This window comes from Bombina bombina, chromosome 4, assembly GCF_027579735.1.
Source record: "Bombina bombina isolate aBomBom1 chromosome 4, aBomBom1.pri, whole genome shotgun sequence".
Lineage (NCBI taxonomy): Eukaryota > Metazoa > Chordata > Amphibia > Anura > Bombinatoridae > Bombina > Bombina bombina.
Window position 1 is genome coordinate 611,247,522 of NC_069502.1, and position 23,642 is coordinate 611,271,163.

A 23,642-nucleotide genomic window follows, 5' to 3' on the forward strand; every position below is an offset into this window, starting at 1 on the left:
TTTTCAACAAAGGATACCAAGAGAAGAAAGAAAATTTGATACTATGTCAACTGGAAAGTTGTTTAAATTTGCTTGTTCTATCTGAATCATGAAAGAGAAAAATGATAGATTTCATGTCCATTTGACATGTGGTGTTTATTTTTCAGCTTACATTAGCCAGATAGCGGAGTCTGCAGTTGCCACCTGTGAAACTGACAGAGACGCTAAAGCCTTGGAAGAGTGCTCAGGACCTCTAGAACACTACGATCTGCTTGTAAAAGCAGCGATACTAAGGAAGGATGCGCACCAGCGGAACGTCATGCAGAATTTACAGAATCTTCATGATGTCCTCAAGGGCTACAGAAAGATTCCAAAGGCTTTCTGTCAATGGTAAGAGATACACTGATAGCCACAGTTATGTGTCGTCTGCAAAAATGTCATGAGGTGGCACATTTTACTTAAAAATAAATCATATAGTTTTGGGTGATATAAACTTCCTTTTTCACAGTAGTTGTAAAGTTTAATCCAGATATAGAGCTCTACAGGTTTTGCCAAAGAAATAAATATTATGCTTTTATCCTCCTCTTTGCATGCTATATAACATTTCATAGATACAACTGTAAGTAATTTACAATACCCCCCACCAATATTGGTGCTGTCAGAACATGAGACATAAAACAATTGTAACAGTATTCACTGTAAGTGCTTGATCAGTAAATTCATAATTGTCCCTGTTAAGCTGCTAAAAACCACATTGGAAGTTTGTTTATTACAGTTTAGATTCCTTTGAATAATGGTCGTTTTATTTTAGTTCCAAAAAATGTATCTGTGATTTCAGAGGCCTTCTGCAAAACTGTAATTGCTTTCACTAACAAACACTATGAGGGCTTTAAGAGCGCATTCAACAAACAAAATTAATACATGTTCAGAATTTTTGAAGGTGACTTTTAGAGAATTTGGAATCTAAGCCTGACAGTCTTTTTAAACCTACAGCTTAATTAATATGACAATGATTCTGGAGAATTTAATAATCTGAAATCTACTAAAATATAATATAAAATAATAGTTACAATGTTAACTTTTTTAATTATTGGGAATAAGAGGTTTGGAGCAAATCAATTCATTTGAAACTTCAAGTAAGAGTAGAAAAAATAGAAACAAACAGGATGTGCATGTTAAGAGTAGTAGCGTTATTAAACTTAGGGCTAGATTTATGAAAGCCCTATGGCTGCAAGTTCTCTCAAGAACTTGCTCTCCGTCATTTATCAAGCAGGGGTCAAGCTAGAACACCTCCGATTTTTTTCTTAGAGAGGTTTTGGCCACCTTGGACGATTCCGACATGGCTGTCGTAGTCAACCCTATGTAGTCTAGTAAATTAAATAAATACTTTGACGTTCTTTCCTTGGTGGAGGTTTTTTACAGTTCCAGACCGGGCTACAGAGATTATTGCTCAGGAATGGGAGTGACTTGGTATCCCCTTTTTTTTTTTTTTCTCCATCCCCCAATCTTTAAGGAGATGTTTCCTGTTGCTTGCTTTATCAAAGAGTCTTGGCAGTTGATTCCCAAGGTGGAAGGGGCTATTCCCACTTTGGCTAAAGGACCCTCTATTCCCATAGATGCTAACTGTTCTTTTAAAGATCCTATGGATAAGAAGTTATGGTTACTTAAAAAGATGTATGCCCACCAAAGTTTGCAAGGGCAGCCTGCAGTATGTATTTCTACCGTTAACAGTGCTGCGGCATACTGGTTTGATGCGTTGGCTGAGTCTATTCTGACTGTTGCACCCCTTGAGGAGATATAGGATGGCCATTTTTTTATTAGGATGTTTCCTTGCAAGTTATTTATTTAGGAGCAAGATTTCTGGTTTTCCTGTTCTGGCTCGCAGAGCCTTATGGTTGGAATTCTGGTCTGTGGATACTTTGTGTCCCAGGGATACAATTTAGAGTTCTAAGCCATTCCTTCCATGGGCAGGTTTCTGCTTTCAAGATTCAGATAAACTGAGAGGCGTTCTTTCTCTTTGTACAGGATCCTTCCGACCTTGAAGTGTTAGTTCCTGTTCCAAGACGGGAACAGGGTCTGGGATTCTTTTCCGATCTGTTCTTGGTTCCCAAAAGAGAGGGAAATTTCAGATCAATTTTTGACCTCAAATGTTGAAACGGGTTCCTCAGTGTACTGTCTTTCAAGATGGAATCTATTTGTTCCATTCTTCCTTTGGTTCTAGATGGTCAATTCATAACAGTTAATTTAAGGGGTTCCTGCATGTTCCCATCCACAGGGATCATCTCAAGTTTCTGAGGTTCGCATTTTTAGACAAACTCTTCCAGTTTGTGGCTCTTTCATTCAGCCTTGCCACAGGTCCCAGAATTTTTTTCAAAGGTCCTGGGATCCCTGTTGGCGGTGCTTTGGTTGAGGGACATTGCAGTGGCGCCTTATTTGGACAACATTCTGGTTCAGGCGCCGTCCTTTCAACAAGCAAGCTTCCATATGGAGATGTTATCCTTTCTGCGTTTTTCACGGATAGAAGGTGAATTTGGGAATAGGTTCCTTAATTTCTGCTACAAGGGTAGTGTTCTTGGGAACCATAATAGATTCCCTATCAATGAAAATATTTCTGACATAGGTCAGTAATCTAGGATCTTCGTCTCTTGTCTGGCTCTTCAGTCCTCTCCTCGGCCGTCAGTGGCTCGATGTATGTAGGTGATCGGTCTGATGGTAGAAGCCATGGACATCATTCCGTTTGCCTGGTTCCATCTCAGTCCTCTGCAGTTATGTATGCTGAGGCAGTTGAACAGGTATTATGCGGATCTGGCTCCAAGGATTGTTATAGCTCAGGCTGCAAGAAATTATCTTCCATGGTGGTTGTCTCAGGACGTTTTCTCTCAGGGAACCTGTTTTTGCTGGTCTACCTGGGTGATTGTGTCCTCGGATGCCAGTCTGCTGGGTTGGGGAGCTGTCTGGGGTTCACTGAAGACTCAAGGTCTCTGGATCCGGGAGGAATCGGTTCTTCCCAAAAATATTCTAGAGCTGAGAGCAATCTTCAATGTTCTTCTGGCTTGGCCTCTGTTAGCTTCAGCCCAGTTTATCAGGTTTTATTACGTCAGTGGCCTACATCAATCTTCAGGGAGGAACTCAGAGTTTCCTGGCTTTGACAGAGGTAGTCAAAATTATGCAGTCGGCGGAGACTCACAACTACGGTTTGTCTGCAATCCACATTCCAGGAGTGGAAAATTGGGATGCATATTTTCTGAGCAGACCGTTTCTTCACCCGAGGGAGTAGGTACTCCATCTGGAGGTGTTTTCCAACTTGATTCTCAATTGGGGTCTGCTGGAGCTGGATCTCATGGCATCCCATCAGAATACTGTGCTCCTGAGGTACAGATCAAGGTCAAGGGATCCTCAGGCTGTACTGATGGATGCTCTAGCAGTTCCTTGGAATTTCAGGCTAGCATACCTCTTTCCTCAGTTCGTTCTCCTTCCACGGGCCATTGCTTGAATCAAACAGGAGAGGGCGTCGGTGATCCCTCCTTGCACCGGCGTGGCCTCACAGGATCTAGTATGAGGACTTAGTGGAGATGTCTTCTCTTTCACCTTGGAAACTTTTCCTGAGGAAGGTCCTTCTTCTTCTAGGACCTTTCTTTTATCCAAATCTCGTTTTCTCTGAAGCTGTCTGCTTTGAGATTGAACGCTTATTTCTATCTAAGCATGGATTTCCGGAGTAGGTTATTAAGTCTATGATTCTGGCGTGTAAGCCTGTGACTAGAAAGATCTATTATAAGATATGGCGTAGATATCTGTATTGGTGTGAATCCAGAGGCTACTCTCGGAGTAGAGTTAGGATTCCTAGGATTTTGTCTTTTCTCCAGGAGGGTCTGGAGAAGAGTTTCTGCTAGTACCCTGAAGGGTCATATTTCTGTTTTATTTATTTTGTTACACAAATGTTTGGCTGATTTGCCAGATGTTCAGTCTTTTTGTCAGGGTTTGATTAGAATCCGGCCTATGTTTAAGTTTGTGACTCCTCCTTGGAGTCTTAATTTCGTTCTTAGAGTTTTCCATCAGGCTCTGTTCGAGCCTAGGCTTTCTTTGGATATTAAACAGAAAAGAGAGGAAGGAACCTCACTGAAGACTGCACGTATAGCACTCTGAGCCTGGACTAGTAGTGGAGAAATTGGGAATGTTAAAATATAACTTTTATTCCATATATTTAAAATAAAACACTCAAGTTAAAAACAACCAAAGAATTGGAGGCCTATTCCTAAATTTTCATGAGCCTTTGATATATCAAAAATAATAATAGGAAAGTGTATAGGCGGGATGCTACGCCCAAGACCACTGTGTAAAATCCTCTAAGAGAGTTCAATAACAGGTAGAGAAGATCTATGTCACAATATCAGGCACGGGATATGGGTATGTCTATCAATCTGGGTAATAGTACTAGAGAAGTATCCGAGAAATGAGATGCAGTATCAACACCCTATATTGTGTCAGTTTATTAAAGAAGAATAGTGTACAATGCTTGTGCAACATAATAATAATAAAGATCTTCAGTTAATTGTATTATAGTGCTATTGTTTGTCTTAATATGAGAGAATTTTATAAGATTAAATATTTTTATTCGGAAGTTGAACATGTATTTGATCAGAGAATTATGGTATATGGATACCCAGCTGTGTTGAAACCTAATTTAACAATATTCTGAGACCTTGTGATTAATAGGCTATAGTTTGTCATAAATTGTCAAACAGAGGTCTTAGTCCCAATTTTATATTGTAATTGGGATTAGGTATGATAATGGTAACACAAAGAAAGAATAATGCTTGTAATTTTGTAGTATCACTTTATTTGTACATACAATATCATGTTTGTGTTGTACTTGGATTGATACTAGATATTGTGGGTTTTAGATTATTCAGATTACACTTATCATCTTGTGATTGTTTTTATGCTGAATTTACCATTTTTTATTCAAATCTAATATAAATCAGCCTAAGTATAGTAGTACCAACTGTTTCTTTATTATGGTTGGGATATTATTCTGATTTAGCCTAATGATAAAATCATAGTGGTATATTTAGGCACATCAGTTAGCTGAGTATATCTAACTAGGATATTTTTGCATAAGTTAAATAGGTCATTCGTATCTAGAATAACTACTACCTAATACATTAAACTTATAAAATTACTAAGTATTTGCTGCTGTAACAATTGAGGTAGAGTTGCTACACACTAATGTATACAAGGTAATGCAGTAGGAGACACAATTTTATATTGAGTTAGTTACAAAATGCAGACAAGTGTTTTACAACGGTAAACCAAGTAGGTTAAGTCTAAGCGTGCAAACGTGAATTGCACTAGGGTAGTAAAATACTTTAGCCAAAAATCTATGCCGGTATGTATCCGGTCTGTGTTTGTAGTACAAGAAATATTACAGTCTTGTTAAACTACTTGAATTTGCTGCATTTCTATTAAAGTAGTCCATAAACGTGTCAGTCCTACCCCCACTTGTAGTGGTAGCAGAAGGGTAGTTAATGGTAACAACAGCGTAGGAGGTTCACAAGCAGTCTAAATAATTGTTTGTGCTGGTTTTGAGTTAAGGCTGGTACTAAAATTTACCCCTCCGTGCTCGAACCAGCATTCAACTCCAATTAGGTAGCAAGTTTAAATAAAGAGCTTTATTAGCAGTATGTGACTAAACAAATTTTAGCGGTCTTTGGTTTGCGTTGGCTATTTAAATAGCAGAGTAGGTCTAGTAACCATTCTATTTGCTAAGTATTTTAATATTACTTCCCGCCTATGCAGGCCAACAGTTCTCGGTAGATTTAAAAATAAATAGAGCTCCCCTAAGCTCTATAACCCCCTGACCGGTTTCGCCCGTATAGGGCTTTTTCAAAGGCAGCGAGCCGCCGGAAGTTTGAGAATATGTGCGGGTTGAGGACCCGGTCCCAATGTTGTCTCCTATTTTGATTGGACGGTCTGATTGTCAATCTGAGAAGTTCAACCAATCATTGAATTTCTTATTCTTTTCTCACAATAGCCGTTGGAGCTAAAGGATCCGAGCGTGAGATGCAGATATATCTCTGGATTTAAATGCTGACTACATGTTGTGTTAGGTGAAGGGGAGAAAAAATTGCAATCTTGAAATACTCTGTATCTTGTCCATTTATATAATATATATATATATATATATATATATATATATATATATATATATATTCATTCTCGTTAATTTATTATTATGTATTATTCCATATATGAATCCAGAGGCTACTCTCGGAGTAGAGTTAGGATTCCTAGGATTTTGTCTTTTCTCCAGGAGGGTCTGGAGAAGAGTTTCTGCTAATACCCTGAAGGGTCATATTTCTGTTTTATTTATTTTGTTACACAAATGTTTGGCTGATGTGCTAGACGTTCATTCTTTTTGTCAGGCCTTGGTTAGAATCCGGCCTATGTTTAAGTTTGTGACTCCTCCTCTGAGTCTTAATTTCATTCTTAGAGTTTTCCATCAGGCTCTGTTCGAGCCTAGGCTTTCTTTGGATATTAAGTTGTTATCCTGGAAGGTTCTGTTTTTGGTTGATATCTCTTCGGCTAGAAGAGTTTCGGAGTTTTCAGTGTTGAGATGTGAAGCTCTTTTCCTCATTTTTATTCTGATAAGGTAGTACTGCGTACTGTCCTAATCCTCCTCCTCATAAGGAAAGTTTGTTGCACAACCTTGATGTAGTTCGTGCATTGAGATTTTTTGACGGCGACTACGGATTTTCGTCAGTCTTCTTCTTTGTGGTTTTTTTTCTGGGAAGTGTAAGGGTCTGAAAAGCTACGGCTACTTTGCTTTCTTGTTGTTGAGGTGTATTATTCGCTTCGCATATGAGTCTGCTGGTCAGCAGCCTCCTGAGGAAATCACAGCTCACTCCACGAGCGCTGTTTCTTCTTCCTGGGCTTTCAAAATGGTGCTTTTGTAGTTCAGATTTGCAAAGCTGCCACTTGGTCATCTTTACACACTTTTTCAAAAATTTTCTAATTTGATTCTTTTGCTTCAGCTGAGACTGTTTATGGGAGAAAGGTTCTTCAAGCAGTGGTGCCTTCTGTTTAGGTTAACTGTCTTGTCCCTCCCTTATCATCCGTGTCCTCTAGCTTGGGTATTGATTCCCAATAGTAATTATGATGATCCGTGGACTCACTGTGTCATTAGAAAGAAAAATTAAATTTATGCTTACCTGATAAATTTGTTTCTTTCTTGACAACGGTGAGTCCACGGTCCGCCCTGTATTTTTCAGACACTTTATTTTTATATAAACCTCAGGCACCTCTGCACCTTATATTACTTCCTTTCTCTTTTCTCTTTGGTCGAGGGGAGTGGTTGCTCTTTGCTCTGCTGGTCAGGAGTGATATTCCCAATAGTAATTATGATGATCCGTGGGACTCACCGTGTCAAGAAAGAAACAAATTTATCAGGTAAGCATAAATTTCATTTTTTCACTAACTTTAGGTTTTTCACTGAAATTATTACAAATAGCTTGTGCAATTATGGCACAAATGGTTGTAAATGCTTCTTTGGGATCCCCTTTGTTCAGAAATAGCAGACATATATGACTGGCATTGCTTTTTGGTAATTTAGAAGGCCGGGTAAATGCCGCTGCGCACCACACTTGCTACAAAGTAAATAGTCCACAACACTCCCAAAAATTCTTTTCAGCAATTTATTAAGTGAAAAACAGCGACGTTTCGGGGTCACAACTCCTTACTTATGCTTGATCATGTTTGACCAAGCATAAGTAAGGGGCTGTGACCTCGAAACGTTGTTGTTTTTCACTTAATAAATTGATGAAACTATTTTTTTGGAGTGCTGTGGACTATTTAATTTGTATCCATTGCCTTGGGGACTTGGCGGTGTCCTCTGTCTGTACGAGCACCCTCTGTCTTAGTTGTGCTGTACACTCTCTTTTCATCCTTCGCACCACACTTGTATTATGCCCAGCAGTGAAGGAGTTAATTTTAGCTTTAGTGTAGAGATCAGCCTCCCACCTGACACATCCCACCCCCTGATCCTTCCCTTACCCCTCTCAAACAGCTCTTTTCCCTCCCCCACCCCCCAAAGGTCACCCCACCTTAATTGCTGGCAGAAAGTCTGCAGTATAAAAATAAAAGATGTTTTCTTTCATGTAATTAGCAAGAGTCCATGAGCTAGTGACGTATGGGATATACATTCCTACCAGGAGGGGCAAAGTTTCCCAAACCTTAAAATGCCTATAAATACACCCCTCACCACACCCACAATTCAGTTTTACAAGCTTTGCCTCCGATGGAGGTGGTGAAGTAAGTTTGTGCTAGATTCTACGTTGATATGCGCTCCGCAGCAAGTTGGAGCCCGGTTTTTCCTCTCAGCGTGCAGTGAATGTCAGAGGGATGTGAGGAGAGTATTGCCTATTTGAATGCAGTGATCTCCTTCTACGGGGTCTATTTCATAGGTTCTCTGTTATCGGTCGTAGAGATTCATCTCTTACCTCCCTTTTCAGATCGACGATATACTCTTATATATACCATTACCTCTGCTGATTCTCGTTTCAGTACTGGTTTGGCTTTCTACAAACATGTAGATGAGTGTCCTGGGGTAAGTAAATCTTATTTTCTGTGACACTCTAAGCTATGGTTGGGCACTTTATTTATAAAGTTCTAAATATATGTATTCAAACATTTATTTGCCTTGACTCAGAATGTTCAACATTCCTTATTTTTCAGACAGTCAGTTTCATATTTGGGATAAATGCATTTGTTTCAATCATTTTTTCTTACCTTAAAAAATTTGACTTTTTCCCTGTGGGCTGTTAGGCTCGCGGGGGCAGAAAATGCTTCATTTTATTGCGTCATTCTTGGCGCGGACTTTTTTGGCGCAAATTTTTTTTTCTGTTTCCGGCGTCATACGTGTCGCCGGAAGTTGCGTCATTTTTTGACGTTTTTTTGCGTCAAAAATGTCGGCGTTCCGGATGTGGCGTCATTTTTGGCGCCAAAAGCATTTAGGCGCCAAATAATGTGGGCGTCTTTTTTGGAGCTAAAAAATATGGGCGTCATTTTTGTCTCCACATTATTTAAGTCTCATTATTTATTGCTTCTGGTTGCTAGAAGCTTGTTCACTGGCATTTTTTTCCCATTCCTGAAACTGTCATTTAAGGAATTTGATCAATTTTGCTTTATATGTTGTTTTTTTTTCTTTTACATATTGCAAGATGTTCCACATTGCAACTGAGTCAGAAGATACTTCAGGAAAATCACTGCACAGTGCTGGAGCTACCAAGCTAAGTGTATCTGCTATAAACTTTTGGTATCTGTTTCTCCAGCTGTTATTTGTATTGCATGTCATGTCAAACTTATTAATGCAGATAAAATTTCCTTTAGTACTGTTACATTACCTGTTGCTGTTCCGTCAACATCTAATTTTCAGAGTGTTCCTGATAACATAAGAGATTTTATTTTTTTAAATCCATTAAGAAGGCTATGTCTGTTATTTCTCCTTCTAGTATACATAAAAGTCTTTTTAAAACTTCTCTTTTTTCAGATGAATTTTTAATGAACATCATCATTCTGATACTGATAATGGTTCTTCTGGTTCAGAGGTTTCTGTCTCAGAGGTTGATGCTGATAAATCTTTGTATTTGTTCAAGATGGAATTTATTCGTTCTTTACTTAAAGAAGTGTTATTTGCATTAGAAATAGAGGATTCTGGTCCTCTTGATACTAAATGTAAACGTTTTAAATAAGGTTTTTAAATCTCCTGTAGTTATTCCAGAAGTATTTTATCTCCCTGATGCTATTTCTGAAGTAATTTCCAGGGAATGGAATAATTTGGGTAATTTATTTACTCCTTCTAGACGTTTAAGCAAATTATATCCTGTGCCATCTGACAGATTAGAGTTTTTTGGGACAAAAATCCCTAAGGTTATGGGGCTGTCTCTACTCCTGCTAATGTACTACTATTCCTACGGCAGATAGTACTTCATTTAAGGATCCTTTAGATAGGAAAATTGAATCCTTTCTAAGAAAAGCTTACTTATGTTCAGGTAATCTTCTTAGACCTGCTATATTTTTAGCGGATGTTGCTGCAGCTTCAACTTTTTGGTTAGAAGCTTTAGCGCAACAAGTAACAGATCATAATTTTATAGCATTATTATTATTCTATAACATGCTAATAATTTTATTGGTGATACCATCTTTTGATATCATTAGAGTTGATGTCAGGTATATGTCTCTAGCTATTTTAGCTAGAAAAGCTTTATGGATTAAACTTGGAATGCTGACATGTCTTCTAAGTCAACTTTGCTTTCCCTTTCTTTCCAGGGTAAATAATCATTTTCGTTCCTTTTCTCACAACAAGGAACAAAAGCCTGATCCTTCATCCTCAGGAGCGGTATCAGTTTGGAAACTATTTCCAGTTTGGAATATATCCAAGCCTTATAGAAACCTATAGCCAGCTCCTAAGTACCTATGAAGGTGCGGCCCTTATTCCAGCTCAGCTGGTATGGGGCAGATTATGTTTTCTTCAAAGAAATTTGGATCAATTCCGTTCTTAATCTCTGGTTTCAGAAACATTGTTTCAGAAAGGTACAGAATTGGCTTCAAGTTAAGGCCTCCTGCTAAGAGATTCTTTTCTTTCCCGTGTCCCAGTTAACACAGCAAAGGCTCAGCATTTCTGAAATGTGTCTCAGATCTAGAGTTGGCTGGAGTATTTATGCCAGTTCCAGTTCTGGAACAGGGGCTGGGGTTTTATTTTATCTCTTCATTGTACCAAAGAAGGTCAATTCCTTCAGACCAGTTCCGGATCTATCATTATTGAATCGTTATGTTAGGATACCAACATTCAAGATGGTTACTGTAGGACTATCCTGCCTTTTGTTTAGCAAGGGCATTATATGTCTACAATAGATTTACAGGATGTGTATCTGCATATTCCGATTCATCCAGATAATTTTTAGTGTCTGAGATTCTCTTTTTAGACAAGCATTACCAGTTTTGTGGCTCTACCGTTTGGCCTAGCCTCAGTTCCAAGAATTTTTTTCAAAGGTTCTCGGTGCCCTTCTTTCTGTAATCAGAGAATAGGGTTTTGGTATTTCCTTATTTGGACGATATCTTGGTACTTGCTCAGTCTTCTCATTTTCGAAGAATCTCATATGAATCGACTTGTGTTGTTTCTTCAAGTTCATGGTTGGAGGATCAATTTACCAATCAGTTCATTGATTCCTCAGACAAGGGTAACCTTTTTAGGTTTCTAGATAGATTCAGTGTCTATGACTCTGTCCTTGTCAGACAAGAGAAGTTTAACATTGATATCAGCTTGTCAAAACCTTCAGTCACAATCATTCCCTTTGGTAGCCTTATGCATGGAAATGTTGGGTCTTAGGACTGCCGCATCAGATGCGATCTCCTTTGCTCGTTTTCACATGCGACCTCTTCAGCTCTGTATGCTGAACCAATGGTGCAGGGATTACTCAAAGATATCTCAATTAATATCTTTAAACCGATTTTACGACACTCTCTGACATGGTGGACAGATCACCATCGTTTAGTTCAGGGGGCTTCTTTGTTCTTCCGACCTGGACTATAATCTCAACAGATGCAAGTCTTACAGGTTGGGGAGCTGTGTGGGGGTATCTGATGGCACAAGGGGTTTGGGAATCTCAGGAGGTGAGATTTCCGATCTATTTTGGAACTTGCAATTTTCAGAGCTCTTCAGTCTTGGCCTCTTCTGAAGAGAGAGTTGTTCATTTGTTTTCAGATAGACAATGTCACAACTATGGCATACATCAATCATCAAGGAGGGACTCACAGTCCTCTGGCTATGAAAGAAGTATCTCGAATTTTGGTTTGGGCGGAATCCAGCTCCTGTCTAATCTCTGCGGTTCATATCCCAGGTATGGACAATTGGAAAGCGGATTATCTCAGTCGCCAAACGTTGCATCCGGGCGAATGGTCTCTTCACCCAGAGGTATTTCTTCAGATTGTTCAAATGTGGGAACTTCCAGAAATAGATCTGATGGCTTCTCATCTAAACAAGAAACTTCCCAGGTATCTGTCCAGATCCCGGGATCCTCAGGCGGAGGCAGTGGATGCATTATCACTTCCTTGGAAGTATCATCCTGCCTATATCTTTCCGCCTCTAGTTCTTCTTCCAAGAGTAATCTCCAAGATTCTGAAGGAATGCTCGTTTGTTCTGCTGGTAGCTCCGGCATGGCCTCACAGGTTTTGGTATGCGGATCTTGTCCGGATGGCCTCTTGCCAACCGTGGACTCTTCCGTTAAGCCCAGACCTTCTGTCTCAAGGTCCTTTTTTCCATCAGGATCTGAAATCCTTAAATTTAAAGGTATGGAGATTGAACGCTTGATTCTTGGTCAAAGAGGTTTCTCTGACTCTGTGATTAATACTATGTTACAGGCTCGTAAATCTGTATCCAGAGAGATATATTATAGAGTCTGGAAGACTTATATTTCTTGGTGTCTTTTCTCATCATTTTTCTTGGCATTCTTTTAGAATACCGAGAATATTACAGTTTCTTCAGGATGGTTTAGATAAGGGTTTGTCCGCAAGTTCCTTGAAAGGTCAAATCTCTGCTCTTTCTGTTCTTTTTCACAGAAAGATTGCTATTCTTCCTTATATTCATTGTTTTGTACAAGCTTTGGTTCGTATAAAGCCTGTCATTAAGTCAATTTCTCCTCCTTGGAGTTTGAATTTGGTTCTGGGGGCTCTTCAAGCTCCTCCATTTGAACCTATGCATTCATTGGACATTAAATTACTTTCTTGGAAAGTTTTGTTCCTTTTGGCCATCTCTTCTGCCAGAAGAGTTTCTGAATTATCTGCTCTTTCTTGTGAGTCTCCTTTTCTGATTTTTCATCAGGATAAGGCGGTGTTGCGAACTTCTTTTGAATTTTTACCTAAGTTGTGAATTCCATCAACATTAGTAGAGACATTGTGGTTCCTTCATTATGTCCTAATCCTAAGAATTCTAAGGAGAAATCGTTGCATTCTTTGGATGTTATTAGAGCTTTGAAATATTATGTTGAAGCTACTAAGTCTTTCCGAAAGACTTCTAGTTTGTTATCTTTTCCGGTTTTAGAAAGGCCAGAAAACTTCTGCCATTTCTTTGCTATCTTGGTTGAAATCTTTATTTCATCTTGCCTATGTTGAGTCGGGTAAGACTCCGCCTCATAGGATTACAGCTCATTCTACTAGGTCAGTTTCTACTTCCTGGGCGTTTAGGAATGAAGCTTCGGTTGATCAGATTTGCAAAGCGGCAACTTGGTCCTCTTTGCATACTTTTACCAAATTCTACCATTTTGATGTATTTTCTTCTTCTGAAGCAGTTTTTGGTAGAAAAGTACTTCAGGCAGCGGTTTCAGTTTGAATCTTCTGCTTATGTTTTTCATTAAACTTTATTTTGGGTGTGGATTATTTTCAGCAGGAATTGGCTGTCTTTATTTTATCCCTCCCTCTCTAGTGACTCTTGTGTGGAAAGATCCACATCTTGGGTAGTCATTATCCCATACGTCACTAGCTCATGGACTCTTGCTAATTACATGAAAGAAAACATAATTTATGTAAGAACTTACCTGATAAATTCATTTCTTTCATATTAGCAAGAGTCCATGAGGCCCGCCCTTTTTTGTGGTGGTTATGATTTTTTTTGTATAAAGCACAATTATTCCAATTCCTTATTTTATATGCTTTCGCACTTTTTTCTTATCACCCCACTTCTTGGCTATTCTTTAAACTGAATTGTGGGTGTGGTGAGGGGTGTATTTATAGGCATTTTAAGGTTTGGGAAACTTTGCCCCTCCTGGTAGGAATGTATATCCCATACGTCACTAGCTCATGGACTCTTGCTAATATGAAAGAAATGAATTTATCAGGTAAGTTCTTACGTAAATTATGTTTTTTTTTTCTTTCCGTTTTTTATTATATATTTTCTGCAGTGTAGTATCCCCCCTTACCACCCAACCTCCCTGAGCCCCCACAAATAGCTCTCTAACCTTCCCCCCTCTACCTATTTGCCACCATCTTAGGTACTGGCAGCTACATTTATATTGATCATTTGGAAAACATTAATGTGATACAGTTTTTATAAAGCTTTTTCCCCCTTAATGTGCTCCAAAGGACTTAGTATACGTACTGCAGAGTATTAAATGTATAGGAAATTGTTTCTTCATGCTTATTTTGTATTCAAAATAGCTGTTTTGTCCATAAAAGCCATCACCTATTTTTCTCAAGGACATGCCCATAAAAATGGGCTTAGCCTGCATGTAAAGCAGACATGCTAATGTTATCTATGAATAAAAACACACAGCTTAATAGTTAGGTATTTAAATGCTAATTATGTCTCCTGTTTACATAGCTTTTTTTTACAGATAATATTTGTTCATATTTCTTTCATGTAATTGGCAAGAGCCCATGAGCTAGTGACGTATGGGATATACAATCCTACCAGGAGGGGCAAAGTTTCCCAGACTTCAAAATGCCTATAAATATACCCCTCACCACACCCACAATTCAGTTTTACAAACTTTGCCTCCTATGGAGGTGGTGAAGTAAGTTTGTGCTAAGATTTCTACGTTGATATGCGCTTCTCAGCATTTTGAAGCCTGATTCCTCTCAGAGTACAGTGAATGTCAGAGGGATGTGAAGGGAGTATCACCTATTGAATGCAATGGTTTTCCGCAACGGGAGATCTTTTTCATAGGTTCTTTGTTATCGGTCGTAGAGATTCATCTCCTACCTCCCTTTTCAGATCGACAGTATACTCTCATATTCCATTACCTCTACTGATAACTGTTTCAGTACTGGTTTGGCTATCTGCTATATGTGGATGGGTGTCTTTTGGTAAGTATGTTTTTATTACTTACGACACTCTCAGCTATGGTTTGGCACTTTATGTATTTATATAAAGTTCTAAATATATGTATTGTACTTATATTTGCCATGATTCAGGTTTCAGTTTATCTCCTTTTGCAGACTGTCGGTTTCATATCTGGGAAATGCATTTTTTAGGATAAAATTTTTTCTTACCTGGGGTATAGTCTTTTTTTCAATTTCTTTTTAAATTTGCGGGCAGAATTAGGCTCGCCGGGGCGCAAAATGCTAAAGTATATTGCGTCATTTTTGGCGCAAGATTTTTTGGCGCAAAGTTACGTTTGATGATGCAAATTCGTCATTTCACAAGGTTGCGTCTTCAGTGACACGAGTGTGTCATTTCCGGATGTTGTTAGTGCCAAAAAAAAAAAATTCTCTTTGTGTTGTGCATCATACTTGGCGCCAAATATTTCATTATTTAAAACCCCATTCCTATATGCCTCTTTTCTCTGTCAGAGGGCTAGGCTGTTTGCATTTTTTCCCATTCCTGAAACTGTCATATAAGGAAATTGATAATTTTGCTTTATATGTTGTTTTTTTTCTTACATTTGCAAGATGTCTCAATCTAATCCTGTCTTAGAAATCTCTGATGGAACCCTGCTGCCTGATAACAGTTCTACCAAAGCTAAGTGCATTTGTTGTAAACTTGTGGAGATTTTTTCTCCAGCTGTGGTTTGTAATAATTGTCATAAGCTTTTACATGCAGAGAATGTATCTTTCCGTAATAGTGCTTTTTCCTTTTGTTGTTCCTTCAACATCTAATGCACAAGATATACCTGTGCCTTTAAAAGATTTTATTGCTGATTCTATTCAGAAGGCTCTGTCTGCCATCCCGCCTTCTAATAAACGTAAAAGGTCTTTTAAAACTTTTCATAAAATTGATGAAATTTCAAATGACTGACAACATACTGAATTATCCTCCTCTGATAAGGATCTATCTGATTCAGAAGATCCTTCCTCAGATATTGACACTGACAAATCTACTTATTTATTTAAAATAGACTACATTTGTTCTTTGTTAAAAGAAGTGTTGATTACATTGGATAATGAGGAAACTAGTCCTCTTGATATTAAAACTAGTAAACGTTTAAATTCTGTTTATAAACCTCCTGTGGTTACTCCAGACGTTTTTCCAGTTCCTGATGCTATTTCTGATATGATTTCTAAGGAATGGAATAGGCCGGGTACATCTTTTATTCCCTCTTCAAGGTTTACATTATTGTATTCTTTGCCAGCAGTTACATTGGAGTTTTGGGAAAAGATCCCCAAAGTTGATGGGGCTATCTCTACTCTTGATAAACGTACTTCTATTTCTATGGAATATAGTACTTCTTTTAAAGATCCTTTAGATAGGAAACTTGAATCTTATCTAAGAAAAGCCTATTTATATTCTGGTCATCTTCTCAGACCTGCAATTTCTTTGGCTGATGTTGCAGCTGCATAAACTTTTTGGTTGGAACATTTAGCGCAACAAGAATTGGATTCTGATTTATCTAGCATTGTTCGCTTGCTTCAACATGCTAATCATTTTATTTGTGATGCCATTTTTGATATCATCAAAATTGATGTTAAATCTATGTCTTTAGATAGAAGAACTATGTGGCTTAAATCTTGGAATGCTGACATGACTTCTTTGCATACATTTACTAAATTCTACTGTTTTGATGTATTTGCTTCTTCGGAAGCAGTTTTTGGTAGAAAAGTTCTTCAGGCAACTGTTTCAGTTTTATTCCTCTGCTTATGTTTTAAGTTTTTCTTTTCATTTATGAGGATAAACTTATATTTTGGGTTGTGGATAAAATTTCAGCGAAATTTGGCTGTTTTTATTTTTATCCCTCCCTCTCTAGTGACTTTTGCATGGAGTTCCACATCTTGGTTATTGCTATCCCATACGTCACTAGCTCATGGACTCTTGCCAATTACATGAAAGAAAACATAATTTCTTTCATGTAATTAGCAAGAGTCCATGAGCTAGTGACGTATGGGATATACATTCCTACCAGGAGGGGCAAAGTTTCCCAAACCTCAAAATGCCTATAAATACACCCCTCACCACACCCACAATTCAGTTTTTACAAACTTTGCCTCCGATGGAGGTGGTGAAGTAAGTTTGTGCTAGATTCTACGTTGATATGCGCTCCGCAGCAAGTTGGAGCCCGGTTTTCCTCTCAGCGTGCAGTGAATGTCAGAGGGATGTGAGGAGAGTATTGCCTATTTGAATGCAGTGATCTCCTTCTACGGGGTCTATTTCATAGGTTCTCTGTTATCGGTCGTAGAGATTCATCTCTTACCTCCCTTTTCAGATCGACGATATACTCTTATATATACCATTACCTCTGCTGATTCTCATTTCAGTACTGGTTTGGCTATCTGCTATATGTAGATGAGTGTCCTGGGGTAAGTAAGTCTTATTTTCTGTGACACTCCAAGCTATGGTTGGGCACTTTGTTTATAAAGTTCTAAATATATGTATTCAAACATTTATTTGCCTTGACTCAGAATGTTCAACTTTCCTTATTTTCAGACAGTCAGTTTCATATTTGGGATAATGCATTTTAATTTAACATTTTTCTTACCTTAAAATTTGACTTTTTCCCTGTGGGTTGTTAGGCTCGCGGGGGCTGAAAATGCTTCATTTTATTGCGTCATTCTTGGCGCGGACTTTTTTGGCGCAAAAAATTCTATTTCCGTTTCCGTCATACGTGTCGCCGGAAGTTGCGTCATTTTTTGACGTTATTTTGCGCCAAAAATGTCGGCGTTCCGGATGTGGCGTCATTTTTGGCGCCAAAAAGCATTTAGGCGCCAAATAATGTGGGCGTCTTATTTGGCGCGAAAAAATATGGGCGTCGCTTTTGTCTCCACATTATTTAAGTCTTATTTTTTATTGCTTCTGGTTGCTAGAAGCTTGTTCTTTGGCATTTTTTCCCATTCCTGAAACTGTCATTTAAGGAATTTGATCAATTTTGCTTTATATATATGTTGTTTTTTCTCTTACATATTGCAAGATGTCTCACGTTGCATCTGAGTCAGAAGATACTACAGGAAAATCGCTGTCAAGTGCTGAATCTACCAAAGCTAAGTGTATCTGCTGTAAACTTTTGGTAGCTATTCCTCCAGCTGTTGTTTGTATTGATTGTCATGACAAACTTGTTAAAGCAGATAATATTTCCTTTAGTAAAGTACCATTGCCTGTTGCAGTTCCTTCAACATCTAAGGTGCAGAATGTTCCTGATAATATAAGAGATTTTGTTTCTGAATCCATAAAGAAGGCTATGTCTGTTATTTCTCCTTCTAGTAAACGTAAAAAATCTTTTAAAACTTCTCTCCCTACAGATGAATTTTTAAATGAACATCATCATTCTGATTCTCATGATTCCTCTGGTTCAGAGGATTCTGTCTCAGAGGTTGATGCTGATAAATCTTCATATTTATTTAAAATGGAATTTATTCGTTCTTTACTTAAAGAAGTACTAATTGCTTTAGAAATAGAGGATTCTGGTCCTCTTGATACTAATTCTAAACGTTTAGATAAGGTATTTAAAGCTCCTGTGGTTATTCCAGAAGTTTTTCCTGTTCCTAATGCTATTTCTGCAGTAATTTCCAAAGAATGGGATAATTTGGGTAATTCATTTACTCCTTCTAAACGTTTTAAGCAATTATATCCTGTGCCGTCTGACAGATTAGAATTTTGGGACAAGATCCCTAAAGTTGATGGGGCTATTTCTACCCTTGCTAAACGTACTACTATTCCTACGTCAGATGGTACTTCGTTTAAGGATCCTCTAGATAGGAAAATTGAATCCTTTCTAAGAAAAGCTTATCTGTGTTCAGGTAATCTTCTTAGACCTGCTATATCTTTGGCTGATGTTGCTGCAGCTTCAACTTTTTGGTTGGAAACTTTAGCGCAACAAGTAACACATCGTGATTCTCATGATATTATTATTCTTCTTCAGCATGCTAATAATTTTATCTGTGATGCCATTTTTGATATTATCAGAGTTGATGTCAGGTTTATGTCTCTAGCTATTTTAGCTAGAAGAGCTTTATGGCTTAAAACTTGGAATGCTGATATGGCTTCTAAATCAACTTTACTTTCCATTTCTTTCCAGGGTAACAAATTATTTGGTTCTCAGTTGGATTCCATTATTTCAACTGTTACTGGTGGGAAAGGAACTTTTTTACCACAGGATAAAAAATCTAAAGGTAAAAACAGGGCTAATAATCGTTTTCGTTCCTTTCGTTTCAACAAAGAACAAAAGCCTGATCCTTCATCCTCAGGAGCAGTTTCAGTTTGGAGACCATCTCCAGTCTGGAATAAATCCAAGCCAGCTAGAAAGGCAAAGCCTGCTTATAAGTCCACATGAAGGTGCGGCCCTCATTCCAGCTCAGCTGGTAGGGGGCAGGTTACGTTTTTTCAAGGAAATTTGGGTCAATTCTGTTCACAATCTTTGGATTCAGAGCATTGTTTCAGAAGGGTACAGAATTGGTTTCAAGTTGAGACCTCCTGCAAAGAGATTTTTTCTTTCCCGTGTCCCAGTAAATCCAGTAAAAGCTCAAGCATTTCTGAAATGTGTTTCAGATCTAGAGTTTACTGGAGTAATTATGCCAGTTCCAGTTCCGGAACAGGGGATGGGGTTTTATTCAAATCTCTTCATTGTACCAAAGAAGGAGAATTCTTTCAGACCAGTTCTGGATCTAAAAATATTGAATCGTTATGTAAGGATACCAACGTTCAAGATGGTAACTGTAAGGACTATCTTACCTTTTGTTCAGCAAGGGAATTATATGTCCACAATAGATTTACAGGATGCATATCTGCATATTCCGATTCATCCAGATCATTATCAGTTCCTGAGATTCTCGTTTCTGGACAAGCATTACCAATTTGTGGCTCTGCCGTTTGGCCTAGCTACAGCTCCAAGAATTTTTACAAAGGTTCTCGGTGCCCTGCTGTCTGTAATCAGAGAACAGGGTATTGTGGTATTTCCTTATTTGGACGATATCTTGGTACTTGCTCAGTCTTTACATTTAGCAGAATCTCATACGAATCGACTTGTGTTGTTTCTTCAAGATCATGGTTGGAGGATCAATTTACCAAAAAGTTCTTTGATTCCTCAGACAAGGGTAACTTTTCTGGGTTTCCAGATGGATTCAGTGTCCATGACTCTGTCTTTAACAGACAAGAGACGTCTAAAGTTGATTGCAGCTTGTCGAAACCTTCAGTCACAATCATTCCCTTCGGTAGCCTTATGCATGAAAATTCTAGGTCTTATGACTGCTGCATCGGACGCGATCCCCTTTGCTCGTTTTCACATGCGACCTCTTCAGCTCTGTATGCTGAAACAATGGTGCAAGGATTACACGAAGATATCTCAATTAATATCTTTAAAACCGATTGTTCGACACTCTCTAACATGGTGAACAGATCACCATCGTTTAATTCAGGGGGCTTCTTTTGTGCTTCCGACTTGGACTGTAATTTCAATAGATGCAAGTCTCACAGGTTGGGGAGCTGTGTGGGGATCTCTGACGGCACAAGGAGTTTGGAAATCTCAGGAGGTGAGATTACCGATCAATATTTTGGAACTCCGTGCAATTTTCAGAGCTCTTCAGTTTTGGCCTCTTCTGAAGAGAGCATCGTTCATTTGTTTTCAGACAGACAATGTCACAACTGTGGCATACATCAATCATCAAGGAGGGACTCACAGTCCTCTGGCTATGAAAGAAGTATCTCGAATTTTGGTTTGGGCGGAATCCAGCTCCTGTCTAATCTCTGCGGTTCATATCCCAGGTGTAGACAATTGGGAAGCGGATTATCTCAGTCGCCAAACGTTGCATCCGGGCGAATGGTCTCTTCACCCAGAGGTATTTCTTCAGATTGTTCAAATGTGGGAACTTCCAGAAATAGATCTGATGGCGTCCCATCTAAACAAGAAACTTCCCAGGTATCTGTCCAGATCCCGGGATCCTCAGGCGGAGGCAGTGGATGCATTATCTCTTCCTTGGAAGTATCATCCTGCCTATATCTTTCCGCCTCTAGTTCTTCTTCCAAGAGTAATCTCCAAGATTCTGAAGGAATGCTAGTTTGTTCTACTGGTAGCTCCGGCATGGCCTCACAGGTTTTGGTATGCGGATCTTGTCCGGATGGCCTCTTGCCAACCGTGGACTCTTCCGTTAAGACCAGATCTTCTGTCACAAGGTCCTTTTTTCCATCAGGATCTGAAATCCTTAAATTTAAAGGTATGGAGATTGAACGCTTGATTCTTGGTCAAAGAGGTTTCTCTGACTCTGTGATTAATACTATGTTACAGGCTCGTAAATCTGTATCTCGAGAGATATATTATAGAGTCTGGAAGACTTATATTTCTTGGTGTCTTTCTCATCATTTTTCCTGGCATTCTTTTAGAATACCGAGAATTTTACAGTTTCTTCAGGATGGTTTAGATAAGGGTTTGTCCGCAAGTTCTTTGAAAGGACAAATCTCTGCTCTTTCTGTTCTTTTTCACAGAAAGATTGCTATTCTTCCTGATATTCATTGTTTTGTACAAGCTTTGGTTCGTATAAAACCTGTCATTAAGTCAATTTCTCCTCCTTGGAGTTTGAATTTGGTTCTGGGAGCTCTTCAAGCTCCTCCGTTTGAACATATGCATTCATTGGACATTAAATTACTTTCTTGGAAAGTTTTGTTCCTTTTGGCCATCTCTTCTGCCAGAAGAGTTTCTGAATTATCTGCTCTTTCTTGTGAGTCTCCTTTTCTGATTTTTCATCAGGATAAGGCGGTGTTGCGAACTTCTTTTGAATTTTTACCTAAAGTTGTGAATTCCAACAACATTAGTAGAGAAATTGTGGTTCCTTCATTATGTCCTAATCCTAAGAATTCTAAGGAGAAATCGTTGCATTCTTTGGATGTTGTTAGAGCTTTGAAATATTATGTTGAAGCTACGAAATCTTTTCGTAAGAGTTCTAGTCTATTTGTTATCTTTTCCGGTTCTAGAAAAGGCCAGAAAGCTTCTGCCATTTCTTTGGCATCTTGGTTGAAATCTTTAATTCATCTTGCCTATGTTGAGTCGGGTAAAACTCCGCCTCAGAGAATTACAGCTCATTCTACTAGGTCAGTTTCTACTTCCTGGGCGTTTAGGAATGAAGCTTCGGTTGACCAGATCTGCAAAGCAGCAACTTGGTCCTCTTTGCATACTTTTACTAAATTCTACCATTTTGATGTATTTTCTTCTTCTGAAGCAGTTTTTGGTAGAAAAGTACTTCAGGCAGCGGTTTCAGTTTGAATCTTCTGCTTATGTTTTTCATTAAACTTTATTTTGGGTGTGGATTATTTTCAGCAGGAATTGGCTGTCTTTATTTTATCCCTCCCTCTCTAGTGACTCTTGTGTGGAAAGATCCACATCTTGGGTAGTCATTATCCCATACGTCACTAGCTCATGGACTCTTGCTAATTACATGAAAGAAAACATAATTTATGTAAGAACTTACCTGATAAATTCATTTCTTTCATATTAGCAAGAGTCCATGAGGCCCGCCCTTTTTTGTGGTGGTTATGATTTTGTATAAAGCACAATTATTCCAATTCCTTATTTTATATGCTTTCGCACTTTTTTATCACCCCACTTCTTGGCTATTCGTTAAACTGAATTGTGGGTGTGGTGAGGGGTGTATTTATAGGCATTTTGAGGTTTGAGAAACTTTGCCCCTCCTGGTAGGAATGTATATCCCATACGTCACTAGCTCATGGACTCTTGCTAATATGAAAGAAATGAATTTATCAGGTAAGTTCTTACATAAATTATGTTTTATGTAAGAACTTACCTGATAAATTAATTTCTTTCATATTGGCAAGAGTACATGAGGCTCACCCTTTTTATGGTGGTTATGATTTTTTTGTATAAAGCACAATTATTTCCAAATTCCTTTGATGCTTTTTACTCCTTTCTTTATCACCCCACTACTTGGCTATTCGTTAAACTGAATTGTGGGTGTGGTGAGGGGTGTATTTATAGGCATTTTGAGGTTTGGGAAACTTTGCCCCTCCTGGTAGGATTGTATATCCCATACGTCACTAGCTCATGGACTCTTGCCAATATGAAAGTGAATTTATCAGGAAAGTTCTTACATAAATTATGTTTTTCAGTATAAAGTGTTTGTTTCTGCAGGCAAAAACAGCTATTTTAGATAACAAAATAAAGGAAAACAAGCAGTTTGCAAACAAATACACCCAGCAGGTAAAATGGACTATTGGGAACACATTAAAGGGACAGTCAGGTGAAAATTAAACTTTCGTAATTCAGATAGGGTGTGCAATTTTAAACAACTTCCTAGTTTACTTTTATCATCACGTTTGCTTTGTTCTATTGGTATTCTTTGTTAAAAGCTAAACCTAGGTAGGCTCCAACTTATTTCTAAACCATTGTAAGCCGCCTCTTAACTCAGTGCATTTTGACAGTTTTTTACAGTTAGACAGTGCTAGTTCATTTGTGTAACTGATTAGCTAAAATGCAAGTCTGACAAAAGAACTAAGATAAGAGGACAGTCTACAGATGCTTAGATACAAGGTAATCACAGAGGTAAAAAGTATTTTAATATAACAGTTTTGGTTATACCTAACTGGGGAATGGGTAATAAAGGGATAATCTGTCTTTTTAAACAATAGCAATTTTTAAGAAGACCGTCCCTTTAAAGAGGAGACTGTTTAATAGTACAATGTCTCTTTAAGGGGAGAGAAGTTTATATATACATAGTCCATTAGTGTAAAAGCCCCCCCCCCCATT

At 38.4% G+C, this 23,642-nt stretch overlaps 1 protein-coding gene across 3 annotated transcripts in view; it reads left to right on the top strand.

Moving 5' to 3' along the window:
- Nucleotides 1-23,642, top strand: part of AFG1L (AFG1 like ATPase) — a 763,812-nt gene that overhangs the window by 34,737 nt on the left and 705,433 nt on the right. For 2 of the 3 annotated variants that reach the window (XM_053710609.1, XM_053710610.1), the window contains exon 2: nt 147-369. In XM_053710609.1, coding sequence (XP_053566584.1) covers nt 367-369 — 3 coding nt within the window. In that variant the 5' untranslated portion in view covers nt 147-366. The remainder of the gene's footprint in view (nt 1-146; nt 370-23,642) is intronic. The other variant, XM_053710611.1, reaches the window with a different exon arrangement.